The sequence below is a fragment of the Lepus europaeus genome, chromosome 13 (assembly GCF_033115175.1).
Source record: "Lepus europaeus isolate LE1 chromosome 13, mLepTim1.pri, whole genome shotgun sequence".
NCBI classification, from domain to species: domain Eukaryota; kingdom Metazoa; phylum Chordata; class Mammalia; order Lagomorpha; family Leporidae; genus Lepus; species Lepus europaeus.
The window spans coordinates 91,517,157-91,539,564 of record NC_084839.1 but is presented as its reverse complement, the minus strand read 5'-3'; the positions used below and the strand labels follow the sequence as shown (position 1 = coordinate 91,539,564).

At 39.8% G+C, this 22,408-nt stretch overlaps 1 protein-coding gene across 3 annotated transcripts in view; it reads right to left on the bottom strand.

Moving 5' to 3' along the window:
- Positions 1 to 22,408, bottom strand: part of TMEM182 (transmembrane protein 182) — an 83,162-nt gene that overhangs the window by 47,532 nt on the left and 13,222 nt on the right. For 2 of the 3 annotated variants that reach the window (XM_062208798.1, XM_062208800.1), the window contains exons 1-3: positions 5,537 to 5,825; positions 5,225 to 5,324; positions 3,496 to 3,594 (exon numbers count right to left, since the gene is read on the bottom strand). In XM_062208798.1, the coding sequence (XP_062064782.1) occupies positions 3,496 to 3,594; positions 5,225 to 5,324; positions 5,537 to 5,668 (331 nt within the window). In that variant the 5' untranslated portion in view covers positions 5,669 to 5,825. Of the gene's footprint in view, positions 1 to 3,495; positions 3,595 to 5,224; positions 5,325 to 5,536; positions 5,826 to 22,408 lie in introns of those variants that run through there. The other variant, XM_062208799.1, reaches the window with a different exon arrangement.

Here is a 22,408-nt window from a genome sequence, read left to right as displayed (position 1 = left end):
TTAGGGAGTCAGAGAAATAATGAAGAAAGGGAGGCAGACAATTGCACTTAAGTATAATTAGCACTTTGGTGGAAGGGCAGTTAAAGGCTAAGGGATACCAAAAAAGGGAAAAATTAATTCACTCAGAAGCAAATTGTTTTGAAAATTAATCTATGCTCAGTAAATCATTGCAAAGTGATACCAAATAAATGAACTGTGATTGAATCCAAGTATGAAACAAACCAGAAAATCTAAATTCTGACAAATCTCAAAACATAATGGAATTGTTTAGTGGACTTCAAAGAACATAAGCCTACCTCAAAACAATTTTGAGAATTAGTCTACTCTCTCTAGGCTTGGGTAATCACTCGGCTAACTAGATACTAGAATGACTGAATTTCAGGATAAGTATTGAGGTTAAAAATTATAGGAAGCACATATTAGAACTTACTGTATACACAAGTCAAATTCTAAGATAGAAAAAGCCAATGTAAGTTTTTTGTTTCTTTTGCTGAGACACAAACAAAAGACTTATACTTTGTAATAGTAACCACTACAGTCAGTCTTTCATTCATTGTAGTTTATACAATTGCCAATAAAACAAAAAGCAGAGACTTGGATGTTTGCATTGATTCTGTCAATAATTAGCTATGTGAAGACAGAGGCACATGATTTCTCTCAACCTCAGTTTCCTTGTTATTAAAAAGTGTAACCTTATAAAGAATTTTTGATTATTCTAAAATAGTCACTCCAGAAAAATCATTGTATCATTTTCACTGAGTTCAGTATTGACCAGCTGTAATTGTAAACACTCTGTAGAATACAGAAGTACTTTATAAATAATTTGCCAGACCAAGACACATTAGATCTTATAAGCAATAATTTCTTTTCTTTTTTCTTTTTTTTTGACAGGCAGAGTGCATAGTGAGAGAGAGAGAGACAGAGAGAAAGGTCTTCCTTTTTGCTGTTGGTTCACCCTCCAATGGCCACTGCAGCCGGTGCATCACGCTGATCCGAAGCCTGGAGCCAGGTGCTTCTCCTGGTCTCCCATGCGGGTGCAGGGCCCGAGGACTTGGGCCATCCTCCACTGCCTTCCCGGGCCATAGCAAAGAGCTGGCCTGGAGGAGGGGCAACCGGGATAGAATCCGGCGCCCCAACCGGGACTAGAACCCAGTGTGCCGGCGCCGCAAGGCAGAGGATTAGCCTGTTGAGCCATGGCGCCGGCCTAAGCAATAATTTTAGATTACCAAAGCTGGGTTGGCAAGTGTGTATAGTACCTGATAATTAAGGAGTTACACCAAGCTAAATAGTGGCTCTGGGGACTGGTGAAGACTACATAGTCTCATTAACTAGGAAACACATACTGAAAACCCAGGTAGACTACTTTTGATGGAATTCATTCCATTCTCTTGATTGCAGGAAGCACACAAAAGCATAATCATACAAATATCACATCACATATCCTATCCAAAGGAAACTCTCTTTGTTGTAGGACTCATCTTTGGACATCTTAGTCTTTTTGCTTAAAGTGTTTGATAAAGTTGTCTAAAGTGAGTGAAGCATTAACAATGTGTCTGCCAAAGAGGAGTCTGAGCATTTAAAAAAGTGGATATGTTTTTTTCACTAGATCCAAAAAATGACAAACTAATTATAGGCAGTGCTACATAATAATCCTAAGTGTAATTGCAGTATAATTTTTCAGATGTGTATTTACTGTCTATCTCCATCATATCATTATGCATAGGTTATGCTACCTTCTCATCATCCAGGTCTCCCCTATCTCCTTGAGGAATAGACTTTTCAAATATGTAGATTCTTTTGAAAACACATAATGGTGCCTATCCTACCTCTCTCATTCCAGGACCTTAAATAAGAATGCCAACAATACTAGTATTTACGCAAATCCTAAAGCCCTGGAAGGCCAATACTGTATGTCTTTTTAAGTTATATAATGTCAGGGAAGGAACATCATTTTTCTAACTTATTGGTAAACAAAAGTAATTTGTCCTACCCTTTCCTATGTCACCACCTCTTCTCTTATCAGTGAGGGTTTCCACACTGTATATGATGCAAGGGGTTCTGACAATGTGAGTGGGCATCCACAGATTTATATCAAGGCCATTAGCCACAGTCCTTTGAGCCCAAGGAACCCCAGTGGACAAGCACAGCTGTAGGTCAGTTCATCCCTTTTCCAATGCAGACCCCACACCCAGTCCACTAAGTGTCACGTTACTCATGTGATAAAAGCAAATGCCATATTCTTTAGCAAGCTACAGACCAAATTATGATGCATGGAAACACAATGCTTGGTAGAAACATGAAAAAAAAGGGTGAATCATGTAAAGATTTGTTTGGTTCTATGATAGTTAATGTTATCTGTGGCTTTGGTTAGAGTATGGTGCCTGGTTGCTAAATCAAACACCAGGGTAGCTGTTGCTGTGAGTGAGATTGTTAGATGTGATTTGAATCTATACATCTGACTTTCAGTAAAGCAGATTACCTCCCTAGTGTGGGTGGGCCTCATCCACTCAGATGAAAAACATACGCATAAAGATGGGATCCCTGAGGATCAAGGAATCAGGCTCCAGCATGCAGCATAAAACTTCTGCTGCATTTTCCAACTCAAGACTCTAGCATCCATTTTTACCTGCATCTCCAACCTATCAACTTGACCTGTGGATTGCACACTTATCAGCCCCACAATTGCACAAGCCAAATTCTTAAAATTCATTTCTCTCTATAGCTATCTCTATTTCCATATGTGTGTATATATATAAGATTATATGCACACATATTTATAAAATACGCATATAATATCCATATGCACACACATATATGCATGCATTTATATTTATGTAAAATGCCTAATTTTTCTATTGGCTCTCTTTTTTCATGGAAAATCTCAATATAAGTTTATTCAGAGCATTAAATATATTAGAAATTTCTTTCGAAAAACAAATACATTTGATTTTGTAGATGGCATTGTACAACCCTAAGCTTTAGAGTTTTTAAAGCTTATTATTTTTAATAAGACATCTAGTCAATGACATCTGTCTATCTTTCTTATCTAGGGTATCACACACAATAGAGTTTAGTCATTTTGTGTGAATGCAAGAGCATAATCATATTCTCATGTATATCAATTGCAAATATTATTTTTAAAGTATACTTATTATATAATGTTTTCAATTGTAAGACTATATTTATTTCAGTTAAATCCTTAAGAAGCAGTTCTTTCTGATAAACATTATCTTCCAATTGGAAGATACATTTTAAAAATATTTGCATCACTAGGAAGTAAATTAGTGGTTTTACTTTTAGACCAGATTATGCTCTATTGAAAATATAATTGATGTGCTAGCATATTTTTATATAATTAACAGAGTGGTAACAGAAAAAAAAGTTGGCATTACAGAGATTAAGCTGTTTTCTACTTGCCCACCATCATTTTCTGATGCGCATGCTTCAGAAAGAAAAGTGCCTCTCAGAGGCAACCTGTGAACAGAGAGTACTTACTAACTGCAGAGTCGTAGGAGGTGGAATTGTGTTCTCCTCTCATGAAGGGGTATGGCGACAGGAAAGCGTGTGTGCAGTTTTTGGAAGCTGGTTGGTTGGCTGGGAAGGAGATGAAACAATAATATTTGTTATTGAGAAGCTCAGTGCCCACTCATTCCTAATGGGATGCAAACATGGGAGTCAGGAGGTTCCCAACCAAAATAAAATGACTGATTTCATCAACACATTCAGAGAATCACTGTTCAAGGGAGAAAACCCTCCTTAAAAAACTCATCTCAAGACACCTAGATGATCTATAAGAGTGGATTCATCCTAAAATATCTAGCTACATGATGTAAATCCATGGAATAAATGTGAATGCCCTTATATTACCTTATAATCCAGGGCTCCACATTTCTTTTATTTTCACCAATTCTCCCATACCTAACATAATGCTAAGAATGTGATTGGTTTTCAAAAGTAATTGTTTTAAAAATCTAACAAACTTTTATTTAAACTTGATTAGTTTAAAAGGATAGAAAATTTGTTCTCTGTTCATCCAACTTTTGGAAAAAAAAGATTCAAATGATAAAACATACAATTTAATAGTCCAAATACATTTTCAGCATTTGAAGAAACTATGTGACAAAAACATCGTGTTGTCTGAAAACAATATTTCATTATGTGGACTTTACGTTAAAGTGAAAGAAGTCCTTGCCATAAACTTCCCTCTTAATCCACTCCCCCAAAGTCTTAATATAAATTTCCAATGTCAAATTGCCTGATTCTTCTACTGCCCCAAATGCACTGGAAGATAGTCTGTCAGGTGTGTCTCTCAAAACACCACTCATCACTGCTTTGTTCCTTTTACAGATGCCAACTCGCCATTAGCTTATCTGTCTTCAGTGACCTCATATTTTTATTATATGTTCCATAGTCTGGACTACATAACTACATACTTTGATTTTTTTTTTCACAGAAGCATTTGATAAGAAGGCTAATATTTCAACCCTCAATAAGCTATTGGATAATAAACAGTTCTTCATCGTTGGATGCAAGGAAATAAATGCAAGTTATTTTCAATGAATTGATTTTCAAAGATTACTACAACATAAGAAATACGGTTGAAAGAATGCATCATAGTTTTAAAATGTTATTCTACTTCAAAAGAGAACTTTAAAGTTTGTATGAGAGAATGCAAACATCAAAAGCAAGCACTTCTTGATATTGCCTATAAACTTAGCTAAAGCCCAAATAATACCAGCTTTCATCTGCTGTGGTTGGTAATTAAGTTTAATTATTTGAAAAAAATGAAGATTTTTTAAACTTTGAAGCTTTGAATATAAGATAACACAGCTGTATTTCTGGATTTTTATATTTGATATTTCAAGGATTTATAGCCAAAAAATAATAATTTGCAACATAGCAGTAATAGACACTTGAAAAAAACACCATTGAGTATATTGGTTTTTTTAAACTAGGTTCAATGAATTTTAAAGATTATCAGAGAAACAGAGTATAATTCAGTTTTGCCATAAATATTCAGACTTCTATTTTATGTTAGAAGATATAATTATTTCTATAGCCCTTTCCACTTACTGAAAAAGAATCTCTTCATGGACCTTTGAAGGCATCTTATTGAGGTTTTACAATTAAGAATCCAAACTCTTATAAGTGATATGTCCTAAATAAGAATATGTTCATTTTTACTTTAAAGTCAAAGTGGAAAATAAAGCCAAGCTGTACTTACTGTACCAGAACTTCCAGATATTGGAGTCATTCTCTTCCACAATTCCATTAAACCAACATCTCCAGAAGAACCCTTCATGGTGGAACGTGACATTCTCTATCTGCACAGGACACACATGAAGTAACTTGCCATGAACACATGGAATATAATCAAAATTCATCACATGAAAGATAGTTTTCCCCAAATAACAAATCAGCAGTTTATGTCCATGAAGAGATAAACCCTCCGCTCCCATTCTCTGATTTCAAGTGGATACCTAGGCTATCCTCCCCACACTATCCAGCACTTCAATACTTAGGAGAAGAAACGCACATTGTGGTCACCTGAGCACCTCCCCACTTCAGTCACCAGGAGCCAATAGTCGGATCCAAAAGCCACCAGGAAGAGTAAAACCCCCAAGGCACCGAAGAGAGCCCCAAAGAAGATGGCGATGTTCAGTCTCATTTTCAGTTCACTGGTCTCCTTTTAAATAAAATAAGAAATTGAAATACAGTAGACACCTAGTTCCCTAAAAGCAACGACGACAAGAAGAAGGTTTTTGAGCAGGCAGAATCTTCTTGAGAACCCCGTTCTAGCTCCTGCTTTGGTGGCTTCTCGCTCACTTCCAACCAGTGGGTTTGTATTCCCTCTGCTTTCCCCTGGAGCGACTCCAGCTCAGCAGCTGAGAATGGCTGGCTATTTTAAGATACTGATTGAGGAGCTGTCTCTCTCCCATGAGAATCAAAAAATAGCTGACCTTGCCCAGGCTATAGAGCAGAGTGCCAGGAGCTGGCTGGGATGACTACTACTGCTGCTGGATAATCCATAAAGGCGGAAAGAAGGTGGAATGGTTATGAAGTCATCGACCGTATTGGCCCCAAACTCTTAAGTGTCTGAACAAGTGCCATGGCCATTACCAAAGACACTTAGGACTCTCTTTGAAGATGTGAGGGAGGGCATTTCACAAAGTGCCCGAAATAATCATCAGAAAATGGACTGATGATAAAAGTATCAAAAATATATTGTTTCCTGGACTAAGGTTAAATAAAAGTCTACTCTTTCATTTTTGTTTATTTTAAATATGAGTCCCACATAATAGTCATACAGACCACCTAGCTACACTTTCTTCAAATCTGTCTCTTTGAGGTTAATTTGTTTTGTTTTCATGTGTGAATGTGCCAGGTAGAATATTTTTTTTAAATATTTGTGTATTTTTTTAATGTTTAAGACTTATTTTATTTATTTGAAAGTTAGAATTACAGAGCTAGAGAAAGAAACATACAGAAAGGAGGGAAAGATAGGGAGATCTGTCTTCCATTGGTTAATTCCCCAAATGGCCACAATAGCCAGGACTGGACCAGGTCTTCTGTGTCTCTCACATGGGTGGTAGGGGCCCAGGCACTTTGGTCATTTTCCACTTTTCCAGGTGCAGCATCAGGGAGCTGGATTGGAAGTAGAGCAACCAAGACTAGAACTAGCATCCTATGGGATACTGACATCACAGGCAGTGGCTTAACCTGATGTATTACAATGCTGGTCCTTTGTGTGCCATTTAAAACTTATTCTTGGCTGTCATTTTTAAAAATTGTGTATATTCATTTTCTTTATTTCAGAGAGAGAGAGAGAGAGAGAGAGAGAGAGAGAGAGAGAGTTTTTCCATATGCTGGCTCACTACACAAATGTCCACAACAGCCAGAACTGAGCCAGGCTGAAACCAGGAGCTGGGAATTCAATCTGGATATTACACGTGGATGGCAGGGACCCAACTGCCGCAGTCATCACCTGCTGCCTCCAAGATGCCCTTCCCCAGGAAGCTGGAATAGGAAGTAGAGCCAGGACTCAAACCCAGGCAATCTCATATGGCATACAGACATTCTAAGCAGCATCATAACTGCTATGCCGAATACATGCCTATATATTCTTATCAGTAACCTGGGTCACTTAATCTTCCAAGATGGAATCTGAACTCTACCATTTCCTTCACCCTTCTTTTGTTTTGCACAGGATAAATCCTTAAGATGGATTTTGTGATCGTAAAAACATCCTTAGATGAATGGCTGTGGTTGGCCCTAGTGTATGCAAAGGAGGGGCCATGGATGGTGTCCAAAGCCCAAAAATCATGAACCATGAAGGTTAAATTGAGTTTGAGAGCTTTTTTTTTTTTTTTTTTTTTTTGACAGGCTGAGTGGACAGTGAGAGAGAGAGACAGAGAGAAAGGTCTTCCTTTTGCCTTTGGTTCACCCTCCAATGGCCGCCGCGGCTGGCACGCTGCTGCCGGCGCACCGCGCTGATCCGAAGGCAGGAGCTAGGTGCTTATCCTGGTCTCCCATGGAGTGCAGGGTCCAAGCACTTGGGCCATCCTCCACTGCACTCCCAGGCCACAGCAGAGAGCTGGCTTGGAAGAGGGGCAACCGGGACAGAATCCGGCACCCCGACCGGGACTAGAACCTGGGGTGCCGGCGCCGCAGGTAGAGGATTAGCATATTGAGCCGCAGCTCTGGCCGAGTTTGAGAGCTTTATCTGAGCAGATTCCTCACCTAATGCTCAAATCTTTCTAAAAGGCTCACCATGCCATTAGGTTATGGCACTTCTAGCCTATGGCATTTAAGGATATCACAATGGCCAGAGGGCTCTGCTCGTCTACCGAAAACTGCATCTTGGGAGTTTCCAGAAATTAATCCTGTTCTGTTCTCTGAGACGGCACAGCATAAGTTACCCTCCATCATGCGACAGAACTTTCTGATATTTGGAAGACAGTAATCACCTCATTCCTCCTCAAACCACAGCCCCCCTTCTCTTCCCTAAACTAAACACCCTATTGTGTTCATCCTTTCTATGTCCTGGATCTTTCCTACAATTTTTAAGTATCTGAATGGTGTAAGCATAGTGAAATATTCTGCATATAGTTGTTGTTTTGAGTGAAGATGGTGGGTACTCTTTCCAGCAGCCATATACTTGCCCCAACAATATTCATTTTTTAAGAGTTATTGTCCATATAGGATGATGGTGCTGCAGGTGGAGGCTTAACATGCTGTGCCACAGCACCAGCACCACAATATTCCTTCTAACACTTGATCTCACAAATTTTATTTGTTGGCTTGCTTCATAGCTTTATCTTTATCTTGTTCTCAAAAGTATTTGAACTGGCTTACATAAAGATATGCAAAATAATAGGTTAGAAATATACTGTATATATGTATGAGAAAGTTAAGGCATACAGGAAATGGATTAAGGAAGGGAAGGCAAAAACTGATTTAGCACTTTTAGTGTTTGCCCTTGGGCTTTCCAGTTCCCAAAGCAGAGAGCAAGTCCCTCAGTTACATAAGGACTTCTTTCTTCAAGTGTTTGATCTAGCAGTTAAGGCGAAAGTTGGGACACCCACAACTCGTATCATAGTGCCCGGGTTTAAGCAAGTGATGGTTACAGTAGCTGCAACCCACCTGGGACATCTGGATTGAGTTGCCAGCTCTTAGTTTTGGCCTGGTCCAACTCTGGCTGTTGCGGGAATTTGGGGAGTAAACCAGTAGATGGAAGAGCTCTCTCCCCCTCTATTTCTCTTTCTCTTTATCTCTGTGTGTGTGTGTGTGCTCTTTGTCTGTCTGTTTTGTTCAATATCTCTATGTTCTGTTAACTTTGGATGTTTTGTTTTTATCAGTTACCAGAAGCTTAGCAGAATCTCTGCCAGAGACCAAGTGGAAAAGGCCACTGCAGCCCTATGAGGAATGCAGTGGGAGGAAGCTGGGAGATATGGGAGCAGCCTGACCTGAGGCATCACAGCTTGGAAACCAGCAGGAGAACAACGTCCTCTGGCCTCCTGGGATGAATGTTCTTTAGATAACAGGTTCAGGGGTGGGCACTGTGGCATAGCAGGTAAAGCCAACACCTGTGGTGCCAGAATATCATATGAGTGCTAGTTCCAATCCTGGCTGCTTCATTTCTGATCCAGCTCTCTGCTATGGCCTGGAAAAGCAGTGGAAGATGGCCCAAGTGCTTGTGCCCCTGTACCTGTGTGGGAAACCTGGAAGAAACTCCTGGCTCCAGGCTTTGGATTGGCACAGCTCTGGCCATTACGGCCATTTGGGGAGTGAATCAGCAGATGGAAGACCTCTCTTTGCCCTGCCTCTCTGTAACTCTGCCTTTCAAATAAATAAAGAAATAAACAAATAAATGTTTTTTTTAAAAGATAACAAGTTCAAGGAACTTGTTGCTCAGCCTACTCCCTTCCTCCTTTGGTGGTGATGATGTGACAGTCTGGTTAAGAACTACACGTTTAGGGGCTGGTGCTGTGCCATAGTAAGCTAAGCCTCTGCCTGCAGAGCCAGCATCCCATATGGGTGCCAGTTCAAGCCCAAGCTGTACCACTTCCCATGCAGCTCCCTCCCAATGGCCTGGGAGAGCAGTGGAAGATGGCATAAGTGATAGGGCCCCCGAACACTTTCAGGAGGTCCAGAAGAAGCTCTTGGATCTTGGTTTTGGATTGGCCCATTCCTGCCATTGGCGCCATTTGGGGAGTGGACTATTAGATGGAAGACTTCTTTGTCTCTCTCTCTCCTCTTTCTCTCTTCTCTCTCTTCTCTCTCTCTCTCTCTCTCTCTCTCCTGTATAACTGTGCCTTACAAATAAATAAAATCTTTTAGAGCAGCAAGATGGTGGAATTTGAAGGGAGCACACTGATAGTCCAGGAAGAGACAGTTTAATAAAAGTGGAGGGAGATACAGCAGGTTCAAGGGTTCAAGGAAGAGTTGGGGAAGAAACAGCAGAGGAAACTCTTCCAGAACTAGTGATTCACAGTGGACCTGCCTGGAGAGCGTGGGAGCCCAAGTTTGGGACACCAGCAGCGGAATCAACACACTAGTGCTGGAACATGAGGTGAGCCAAACCTCAATAGCCCAAGACACCGGCGGGAAAGCGAAAGGAGGAGCCTAGGGGGAACAAGGCTTGAGGCCATGTGGGGAAAAGTTCACCAGGCTAACTAGAAGAGAGAGGAAAAAAAAATTGACCGGTACGGACACGAGTTTCTCTCTCTCTGCTCACCTCTCAAAGGCGAGCAAGACAAAGAGTGGGCGCCATTTTGCACATATGTAAAAGCGGCACGACTTCAGGGCTGCACCTGCCCTCAGCCAAGCAGAAAAACCTGACGCTGGGGGGGTGAAATAATAGGAGATTAGGACCTATAAATGTGTGGTGCTAATGAACTGAAACTGTGAAAAAAGAGGCGGTGGCTGAGAGAACTCACGGAGTTCACGTGAGTACTCTCCAGAGACGCTACAATTCGGTAACCTTAGCAACCCAGTGGGAGACTGCAGGAGAATTTGAGCCCACACTGAGGGCAGCATAGATTCCCTGTGAGGTCCTTGAGAAAGAGCAGGCGAATGTTATACCCACAGGAGCCAGAGATCAGAAGCTGACTACCTTCAATTCCGCTCAGCTGTGCGGAATTACTTCCCTTCTGAATTAAAAAAAAAAAAAAAGAAGAAGAAGAAGAAGAAGAAGAAGAAGAAGAAGAAGAAGAAGAAGAAGAAGAAGAAGAAGAAGGAGGAGGAGGAGGAGGAGAGAGATTTACCACGCCTAACCTGGGAGTGTCACCTTTGGCACACCCTTAACCCTGAGGAACCAAACGAAGCTCTCTGGTCACACCCATCTCAAGCCTCTAAGGCTCCATCAAAAGCACACAGTCCACTTAATACAGTCATAGTATAACAAGAAAAAAACAACACAGCAAGGGAAGAAGAATCCAAAGAGTATCTCCACAATGCCAAATAACAAACACAGAAACTGAGGAAACAAGAACAAGGAAGACATTATGACACCACCAAATGAACAAGACACTCTAAGCCAAGATTATGAAGATGATAAAATGGAAGAAATGCAAGATACAGATTTCAAAAAATTTATGATAAGAACATTTTGAAGTTTTCAAAAACAAATGCTTGAGCTACAGAAATCCTTACTGGACAGGATAGAAAATCTCTCTCATGAAAATGAAATCGTAAGGAGGAATTAAAATGAAACACAGAAACTAGTTGAACAGGAAAGTGTGATAGTGAAGAGAAATCAAAATGAAATGAAGAATTCAATAGATCAAATGACAAACACATTAGAGAGCCTTAAAAACAGAATGGGCGAAGCAGAAGAGAGAATATCAGACTTAGAAGACAGAGCACAGGAAAGTATGGAGTCAAACCAAAGAAAAGAAGAGGAAGTTAGGAATCTAAAAATATTGTTGGGAATCAACAGGATACTATTAAAAAACCCAACATTCAGGTTCTAGGAGTTCCTGAAGGCATGGAGAGAGAGAAAGGATTAGAATGCCTTTTTAGTGAGATACTAGCAGAGAACTTCCTGGGTTTGGAGAAGGACAGAGACATCCTAGTACAGGAAGCTCATAGAACCCCTAGTAAACATGACCAAAAGAGATCCTCACCAGGACACGTTGTATCAAACTCACCACAGTGAAACATAAAGAAAAGATTCTAAAATGTGCAAGAGAGAAACGCCAGATTACTCTTAGAGGATCTCCAATTAGACTCACAGCAGACTTCTCATCAGAAACCCTACAAGCTAGAAGGAAATGGCAAGACATAGCCGAGGTACTAAGGGAGAAAAACTGCCAGCCCAGAATATTATATCCTGCAAAGCTCTCATTTGTGAATGAAGGTGAAATAAAGACTTTCCATAACAAACAGAAATTGAAAGAATTTGTTGCCACTCTTCCTGCCCTGTAAAAGATGCTTAAAGATGTGTTACACACGAAAGACAGAAACATGGTCATCAATATGAAAGAAGGTAAAGGAAGGAAACCTCACAGCAAAGGATCACAGGAATCTCAAACCATATATTAGAAAATATCTTTGGCAAATGGCAGGGCAAAGTTACTACTTATCAATAGTCACATTGAACGTTAATGGCCTGAACTGTCCAGTTAAAAGACACCGATTGGCTGATTGGGTTAAGGAACAAAACCCATCTTTTTGCTGCTTACAAGAATCACATCTTTCCAACAAAGATGCATGCAGACTGAAAGTGAAAGGCTGTAAAAGATATACCATGCCAACAGAAATGAAAAAAGAGTGGGCGTAGCCATCTTAATATCAGACAAAATAAACTTTAACACAAAAAACTAAGAGAGACCAAGAGGGGCACTATATAATGATTAAAGGATCAATTCAACAGGAAGATATAATGATTATCAATGTATATGCACCTAATTACAGGGCACCGGTTTATTTATAAGATTTGTTAAGGGACTTAAAGGGAGACTTAGACCCCAATACAATAGTAATGGGGGACTTCAATACTCCACTCTCAGAAATAGACAGATCAACTGGACAGAAGATCAACAAGGATACAGCAGATTTAAATGACACTATAGCCCAAATGGATCTAACAGATATCTATAGAACTTTTCATCCTACACATAAAGAATTTACATTCTTCTCAGCAGTACATGTAACCTACTCTGGGATTGACCACATACTAGGCCATAAAGCAAGTCTCAGCAAATTCAAAAGAATTAGAATCATACCATTCAGCTTCTCAGATCATAGGGGAATGAAGTTGGAAATTAGCAACTCAGGAATCCCTAGAGCATATGCAAACACATGGAGATTGAACAACATGCTCCTGAATGAACATTGAAGAAATCAAAACATAGAAGAAATCAAAAGAGAAATAAAAAATTTTCTGGAAGTAAATGAGGATAACAGCACAACATAGCAAAACTTACGGGATACAGCAAAAGCAGTGTTAAGAGGAAAGTTTATAACAAAGGTGCCTACATCAAGAAATTGGAAAGGCACCAAATAAATGAGCTTTCAATTCATCTCAAGGATCTAGAAAAACTGTGGTAAACCAGACCCAAGTCTAGTAGGAGAAGAGAAATAATTAAAATCAGAGAAGAAATAAACAGGATTGAATACAAGAAAAATTACAAAAAAGCAGCCAAACGAGGAGCTGGTTTTTTGAAAAAATAAACAAAATTGACACCCCATTGGCCCAACTAACTAGAAAAAGAAGAGAAAAGACCCAAATCAATAAAATCCGAGATGAAAAAGGGAATGTAACAGCAGACACCACAGAAATAAAAAGAATCATCAGAAATTACTACAAGGACTTGTATGCCAGCAAACAGGGAAATCTATCAGAAACGGATAGATTCCTGGACATATGCAACCTACCTAAATTGAACCAGGAAGACACAGAAAACCTAAACAGACTCATAAATGAGACAGAAATTGAAACAGTAATAAAGGCCCTCCCAACAAAGAAAAGCCCAGGACCAGATGGATTCACTGCTGAATTCTACCAGACATTTAAAGAAGAACTAACTCCAATTCTCAAAATATTCAGAACAATCAAAAAAGATGGAATCCTCCCAAATTCTTTCTGTGAAGCCAGCATCACTTTAATTCCTAAGCTGGAAAAAGATGCAGCATTGAAAGAGAATTACAGACCAATATCCCTGATGAACATAGATGCAAAAATACTCAATAAAATTCTGGCCAATAGAATGCAACAACACATCAGAAAGATCATCCACCCAGACCAAGTGGGATTTATCCCTGGTATGCAGGGATGGTTCAATGTTTGCAAAACAATCAATGTGATACACCACATTAACAGACTGCAGAATAAAACCCATATGATTATCTCAATAGATGCAGAGAAAGCATTTGATTAAATACAACACCCTTTCATGATGAAAAATCTAAGCAAACTGGGTATGGAAGGAACATTCCTCAATACAATCAAAGCAATTTATGAAAAACCCACGGCCAGCATCCTATTGAATGGGGAAAAGTTGGAAGCATTTCCACTGAGATCTGGTACCAGACAGGGATGCCCACTCTCACCACTGCTATTCAATATAGTTCTGGAAGTTTTAGTCAGAGCTATTAGGCATGAAAAAGAAATTAAAGGGATACAAATTGGGAAAGAAGAAGTCAAACTATCCCTTTTTGCAGATGATATGATTCTTTACTTAGGGGATCCAAAGAACTCTACTAAGAGACAATTGGAACTCATAGAAGAGTTCGGCAAAGTAGCAGGATATAAAATCAATGCACAAAAATCAACAGCCTTTGTATACACAGGCAATGCCATGGCTGAGAAAGAACTTCTAAGATCAATCCCATTCACAATAGCTACAAAAAAAATCAAATACCTTGGAATAAACCTAACCAAGGATGTTAAAGATCTCTATATTGAAAATTACAAAACCTTAAAGAAAGAAATAGAAGAGGATACCGAAAAATGGAAAAATCTTCCATGCTCATGGATTAGAAGAATCAATATCATCAAAATGTCCATTCTCCCAAAAGCAATTTACACATTCAATGTGATACCAATCAAAATACCAAAGACCTTCTTCTCGGATCTGGAAAAAATGCTGAAATTCATATGGAGACACAGGAGAGCCCGAATAGCTAAAGCAATCTTGTTCAACAAAAACAAAGCCAGAGGCATAACAATACCAGATTTCAGGGCATACTACAGGACAGTTGTTATCAAAACAGCATGGTACTGGTACAGAAACAGGTGGATAGACCAATGGAACAGAATAGAAACACCAGAAATCAATCCAAACATCTACAGCCAACTTATATTTGATCAAAGATCCAAAACCAATCCCTGGAGTAAGGACAGTCTATTCAATAAATGGTGCTGGGAAAATTGGATTTTCACGTGCAGAAGCATGAAGCAAGACCCCTACCTTTAACCTTACACAAAAATCCACTCAATTAAAGACTTAAATCTACGACCTGACACCATGAAATTATTAGAGAACATTGGATAAACCCTGCAAGATATTGGTACCGGCAAAGATTTCTTGGAAAAGACCCCGGAAGCACAGGTAGTCAAAGCCAAAATTAACATTTGGGATTGCATCAAATTGAGAAGTTTCTGTACTACAAAAGAAACAGTCAGGAAAGTAAAGAGGCAACCGACAGAATGGGAAAAAATATTTGAAAACTATGCAACAGATAAAGGGTTAATAACCAGAATCTACAAAGAGATCAAGAAACTCCACAACATCAAAACAAACAACCCACTTAAGAGATGGGCCAAGGACCTCAACAGACATTTTTCAAAAGAGGAAATCCAAATGGCCAACAGACACATGAAAAAATGTTCAAGATCACTAGCAATCAGAGAAATGCAAATCAAAACCACAATGAGGTTTCACCTCACCCCGGTTAGCATGGCTCACATTCAGAAATATACCAACAATAGATGCTGGAGAGGATGTGGGGAAAAGGGACACTAAGCCACTGTTGTTGGGAATGCAAACTGGTAAAACCACTATGGAAGTCAGTCTGGAGATGCCTCAGAAACCTGAATATAACCCTACCATACAACCCAGCCATCTCACTCCTTCGAGTTTTCCCAAAGGAAATTAAATTGGCAAACAAAAAAGTGGTCTGCACCTTAATGTTTATTAAAGCTCAATTCACAATAACTAAGACCTGGAATCAACCCAAATGCCCATCAACAGTAGACTGGATAAAGAAATTATGGGACATGTACTCTATAGAATACTATACAGCAGTAAAAAAAACAATGAAATCCAGTCATTTGCAACAAAATGGAGGAATCTGGAAACCATCATGCTGAGAGAATTAAGCCAGTCCCAAAGGGACAAATATCATATGTTCTCCCTGATCGGTGATAACTAACCAAGCACCAAAAAGGAAACCTGTTGAAGTGAAATGGACACTATGAGAAACAGTGACTTGATCAGCCCTTGTGCTGACCGTTGATGTACAATTTAATACTTTATCCCTTTTAGTATTTTTCTGTTCTAGTTAATACTATTGGTTGAGCTCTGTAATTAACACACAATAATTCTTAGGTGTTTATATTTAACTGAAAAGTGATCTCTGTTAAATATAAGAGTGGGAATAAGAGAGGGAGGAGATGTACAATTTGGAACATGCTCAATCAGACTTGCCCCAAATGGTGGAGTTAGAAATGTGCCAGGGGATTCAAATACAATCCCATCAAGGTTGCATGTACCAATGCCATCTCACTAGTCAAAGTGATCAATTTCAGTTCACAATTGATCACACTGATAGGTTTAAGAATCAAAGGGATCACACAAACAAGACTAGTGTCTGCTAATACTGATAGAATCAAAAAGGGAGAGAACAATCCAACATAGGAAGCAGGATACACAGCAGACTCATAGAATGGCAGATGTCCTAAACAACACCTCACCTCAGAATCAGTCCTTAAGGCATTCGGACCTGGCTGAAGAGCCCATGAGAGTATTTTAGGTGTGGAAAGCCAAGACACTCTGGCAAAAAAAAAAAAAAAAAAAAAAAAAAAAAAAAACTAAATGAAAGATCTCAGCGAGTGAGATCCCAGTAGGAAGAATGGGGCCATCAAAGAAGGAGGTACCTTTCTCTGAAGGGAGGAGAGAACTTCCACTTTCACTATGACCTTGTCTGAATAAGATCGAAGTCGGTGAACTCAAAAAGCTCCCATAGCCTTGGCATCTCATGACTAGAGCTTAGGGAGATTACTGACACCATAAATAAGAGTGCCAAATTGTTAAGTCAACAACAGGAGTCACTGTGTACTTACTCCTCATGTGGGATCTCTGTCCTTAATGTGTTGTCCAATGTGAAGTAATGCTATAACTAGTACTGAAACAGTATTTTACACTTTATGTTCTATGTGAGTGCAAACTGATGAAATCTTTACTTAATATATACTACATCGATCTTCTGTATATAAAGATAATTGAAAATGAATCTTGATGTGAATGGGATGGGAGAGGGAGTGGGAGATGGGAGGGGTGCAAGTGGGAGGGAAGTTTTTTGGGGGGGAAGCCATTGTAATCCATAAACTGTACTTTGGAAATTTTTATTTACTAAATAAAAGTTAAAAAAAAAAGAAAGAGGAAAATAAAAAAGAGAAAAAAATAAAATCTTTTACAAAAAAAAAACTGAATGTAGAGAAGTACTGTTTTTAAACAGTAACTTGCCCTATTGTCAGCAAGAATATCCAGCAGATAATTGCAGAAATAAAAGCTGCAAGGCAAGCCAGAGAGGGGTTCCTCCTTCTAACTTGGAGAGGATCGCTCTCCCCGACTCCTCAGCCCCCTCCCCTGCTACTCTATAATCCCTGGTCTGTATTTCTTTCATTGCATATTGTCCCCTCTTTACCCTGGAGAGTTACTGTGCAGGTCGTGGAGAATCCCAAATTATATTTAATCTGGGAATAACAAAGAGAAAAATATTTTGTTGTCCTAAGGTGAAAATTTCTGGTCCTGATATTGTAATATTCTTAATTATCTCAAAATATTTAATAAAGCTATTAAAACATTCTCAAAATAAAATCAGTTCTTGTCCACAAGAGAAGCACAAGCAGGACAGTGTTTGGCACCCAACGAAACTGAACAGGTTTGTAAACAAACAGAAATCAGACCCTTGTGGCTTCTGCAGACTGGGCACCCATGTTCTAGAAAACTGCAATGTCTTTTATGGACATGTTAGGGCAGGTTCTTTTGTCATGGGATAATATATATCAGGTTCATAATACTGTATCTGTCATTGCAATATCCAAGGATCTGTGAAACCTAAAAATCTTTTGGGAAAGCACATTTGAATGACATGAAGACAGTATATGCAGGACAGATCTTCATATATCTTATTGCATAAATGTGAATGTATTTGTTTACAGGAATCCCCAGATTCCATCCACTGTGCTGTCAGATAATGTTTAATAAGTGCATTATTTGATTTTAACAAAGTTTCAGAAACTCTTGGGGCAGGCATTTGGCTTAATGGTTAAGAGATTTGTTAAGACACCTGTGTTCCATATGCCTGGGTTCAATTCCTGGCTCCAAATAGCTTCCCGCTAATGCTGACCCTGGAAGACAGTGGTGATGTCTTAAGTATTGAGTTCCTACCATTCTATGTTGAGTTCTTGGCTATAGGCATTGGTCTGACCCAGGCCCTGGCTGCTGGGGGCATGTGGGGGTATGAATCATCAGATTGTAGTTCTCTCCTTGTTTGCCTATCTGTTTCTCCCTTTGTATCTCTCTATTTCTCAAGTAAATAAACAAATAAATAATTTTAGCAATGTTAAATTCTCCCAAATTCTGAAGTCTAAATACAGATAAGGTATATAGCCCTAAACATGAGAGTAGACTGAGTGATGACCCTAAATATTAATTGCTTCTCTAGGGTCTTTATTGAAACAGAAAACATGAGACTAGGCAACCCTTTTTTTGGCATTCTTTTAAAAAAAAGATTTTATTTATTTTAAAGACAGAGTTACAGAGAGGCAGAGGCAGAGGCAAAGAGAGAGAGAAAGGGAGAGAGAGAGAGAGAATCTTCCATCCTTTGGTTTACTCCCCGAATGGCCACAACAACAACAAACAACAACAAAATGGAGCTGCACTGATCCGAAACCTGAAACCAGGAGCCAGGAGCTTCCTCTGAGTCTCCCACGTGGGTGTAGGGGCCCAAAGACTTGAGCCATTTTCCACTACTTATCCAGGCCATAGTAGAGAGCTGGATCTGAAGTGGAATAGCCAGGACTCAAACGGGTGCCCATATGGGATGCCAGTACTGCAGGCGGTGGCTTTAGCCGCTATGCCACAGCGCTGGCCCCCTACTAGTGACCCTCTTAAGCTTAGTTTTTTATTACAGTTGTGGCTTTTTCCTCATTATTTACCCCACCCAAAAACATGACAACATCACTACATATAAGCATTTTGAGAGATTATTTCCAGACCTAGTTGCACACATAGCACAAAGATGACAAATAAATTCTATGGAGGTCGGAAGGCATTTGGCACACTGATTAAGACACTGCTTGATTCCATATTGGAGTACCTAGGTTCAAATCCCATCTCTGCTTCTGATTCAGCTTCCTGCTAATGTGCACCCTGGAAGGTAACAAGTGATGGCCTAAGTGATGGCCGACGTGCTTGGGTTCTAGCCACCTTCATGGGGCACAGGGATTGAGTTCCAGGCTCCTGGATTTGGCCTGGCACACTCTGGCTGTTGCAGGCATTTCAGGAGTGAATCAGCAGATTGAAGAGTATCCCTCTCTCTATCTCTCTCTCTCTCTCTTTCTCTCCCTCTCTCCCTCCCTTCCACTCCCCCCCTTCTCCTTGCCTTTCAAATAAGAAGAAAATAAATAAAAGTTAAAAATAAAAGTAGGTAATTATTCACAATAAGAATAACAAGAACAATCTATGGGGGTAATAAGTTGTTCTGCTCTTGTTTATTGCTGCATCCCTAACACCTATCATTATGCTACAGTAGGCGCAGTGAAACACATCAGGCACAGAAAGACAAATACTGCATGTTCTCACCTGAGTGTAGAAACTAAAAAAGTTGTTCTCGTGGAAATAGAGAGTAATGCAGTGGTTACCAGAGGCTGCTAAGGGTGTGGAGAAGAGATGAACAGAGATTGACTAACAGCTACAGGGGTGCAGTCGGACAAGAGGAGTAGCTTCTATTCTGAAACACAGTAGGGTAGCTATGTTTGACAAAAAATTCATTGTATGGTTCAAAATAGCCAACAGAGAGACTTGTGAATATTCCCAACATATAGAAATGGTAAACATTTCAGGTGATGGATATGCCAGTTAGCCTTCAGGGGTGGGGAATATCTGGCCTGGGGACCATCGAAGGCCCTCAGAATAATTTTGTCTGGCCCTGCCAAGGCAACCCAGGTTGGACTCAAAATGCAATCAATCTATAGAAGGCTAATTTTTAAGCTGATAATTGTGTATGGCCTGTAAATGATGCTATAAACATCCAAATGGAAATGGCCCTTGGCAGAATAAAGGTTCCCCACCACTACTCACTGAACATTGTAAACATTTATTTTAGTATCACTCTGTTTCTCATAAACATGAAAATTATTGTATATCAATTAAAATTTTTGAAAATCATTGTAAAAAACACATCTATCCATCTTGCCGAGTTGTACTGGCATGCTTTGAACACTGCCATCTGCTGGCCACAGGTGAAATTTGTATTTCATAGTGCGTTCCTGGATTTTTATGTCACAATATTTGGTACAGAACAGCCTTAACTCACAAGGAACACAACTGCAGCAGGATCTGTGGTCATATTCAAGTCATTAATTTAGCAAGTTTCCTCTCTACTACATTGAGAGTAGAGACCTACATTACAAAAATTTCCTTCACTTTGCAAAATTTCCATTGCCTAGCTCCAGGTTCTATACCATAAATAACATCGTTAGGGCACTTAACTTGTAAGAATAATCATTACAAAACTCACTTCTACAGTAGAAGAGACAGTGGGCTTAAGTGCCACTCATCCCAGTTCCAGAACCCAAATTTATTTGGCAAGTTTTACTTTTCCACTCTCTGAGCACCCACCAAAGCCACTAATCATTTTCATAGGAATTTACTCTTTGACATGTGGAAGAATGTTCTATTGTAGCAAATCAGAGAGATGGACCAAAATAAAGAAAAAGAAGAAGGAAAAGTTTCCAGAAAGGAGCAGTATTCCCTCCTAGAACACCCCAACAGCAGAATGGAGCAGCAGCAGCAGCTAAAAAACATAGCACGGCTATCGCCTTCACAACCATGGGAGACACAAACAACTTGTTCTGTCTCACTTTTCAACCCTTACACATAAGAGTAAAGTTATATTGAGTCCAGAAATGCTTCCATTGTGCCACTTATCTTAAATAGTGATTTTTTTAAAGATTTTTATTTATTTATTTGAAAGGCAAGAGTTACAGACAGTGAGAGAGAGAGAGAGAGAGAGAGAGAGAAAGGCCTCCCGTCCACTGGTTCACTCCCCAAATGGCCGCAACAGCTGGAGCTGCGCTGATCTGAAGCCAGGAGTTCTTCCAAGTCTCCCATGCGGGTGCAGGAGCCCAAGGACTTGGGCCATCTTCTACTGCTTTCCCAGGCCATAGCAGAAAGCTGGATTGGAGAGGAGCAGCTGGAACTAGAACCAGCGCCTAAGCTGGCGCCGTGGCTCACTAGGCTAATCCTCCACTTGTGGCACCGGTACCCCAGGTTCTAGTCCTGGTTGGGGTGCTTGATTCTGTCCCAACTGCTCCTCTTCCAGTCCAGCTCTCTGCTGTGGCCCGGGAAGGCAGTGGAGGATGGCCCAAGTGCTTGGACCCTGCACCCACATGGGAGACCAGGAGGAAGCACCTGGCTCCTGGCTTTGGATCGGCGCAGCGCACCAGCCATAGCAGCCATTTGGGGGGGTGAACCAACAGAAGGAAGATCTTTCTCTCTCTCTCTCCTCTCTCTGTCTCTCTGTCTCTGTCTCTAACTCTGCCTGTTTAAAAACAAACAAACAAACAAAAAACAACAAAACTGTAGAACCAGCGCCCATATGGGATGCCTGTGCTACAGGCAGAGGATTAACCTACTGCACCATGGTGCTAGCCCCTAAATAGTGAATTTAGTACAGGCGATAGCAGAAGTTTCAGCTGCTGTCCTTAGCAGAAAAATAGGCAGGCAGCAACCACTTCAGAGAATCTCAAACCAACAAATTAAGCATTTTGGAACTGAGAGTTAATTTGGGTAAGTGGCCTACTAATCCACAGAAATTGGACTTCTTTTTTTTATTATTGATGTTAGGTTGTTCTCTTTTCCCACTTCATTAAAATTATGAATTATAAATTTATTAATATCTCTAGATGGAAAACTTGGAAGTACTCAAATTAAGAAAATACAGCCTATATAACCTACACTTAGTTGTAATCATTGGAAACATCTTGATGCACGTCTTTCATTCTCTGTTCATGCATACATATACACATTGAATATTTTTTGTGGAGGATGAAAAATGACTATATTTGACATAGAAATGAGAATTAATTTTTAAATTTTACATAGACAATTCGTATTTGAAACCCTTTATGTTATGTTAATAGAAAATCATCTTATTTGAAACTCAGCTGCTCCACTTCCAATCCATTCCTTGCTCATGCACCTGGGAAAGCAGCAGCAGATGGCCCAAGTGCTTGGGCTCCTGCACTCATGGGGAATACATGGAAGAAGCTCTTGGCTTCTGGCTTGCAGCCATTTGGGGAGTAAACTAGCAGATGGAAGATTATTTCTCTCCTTCTCTCTGTCTCTCCTCTCTCTGTAAGTCTGCCTTTCAAGTAAATAAAAATAAATTTCAATAAATGAATAAATAAATAGGATGATAACTTTCTTATCAGAGTTTTTTTAAAAAAAATCAT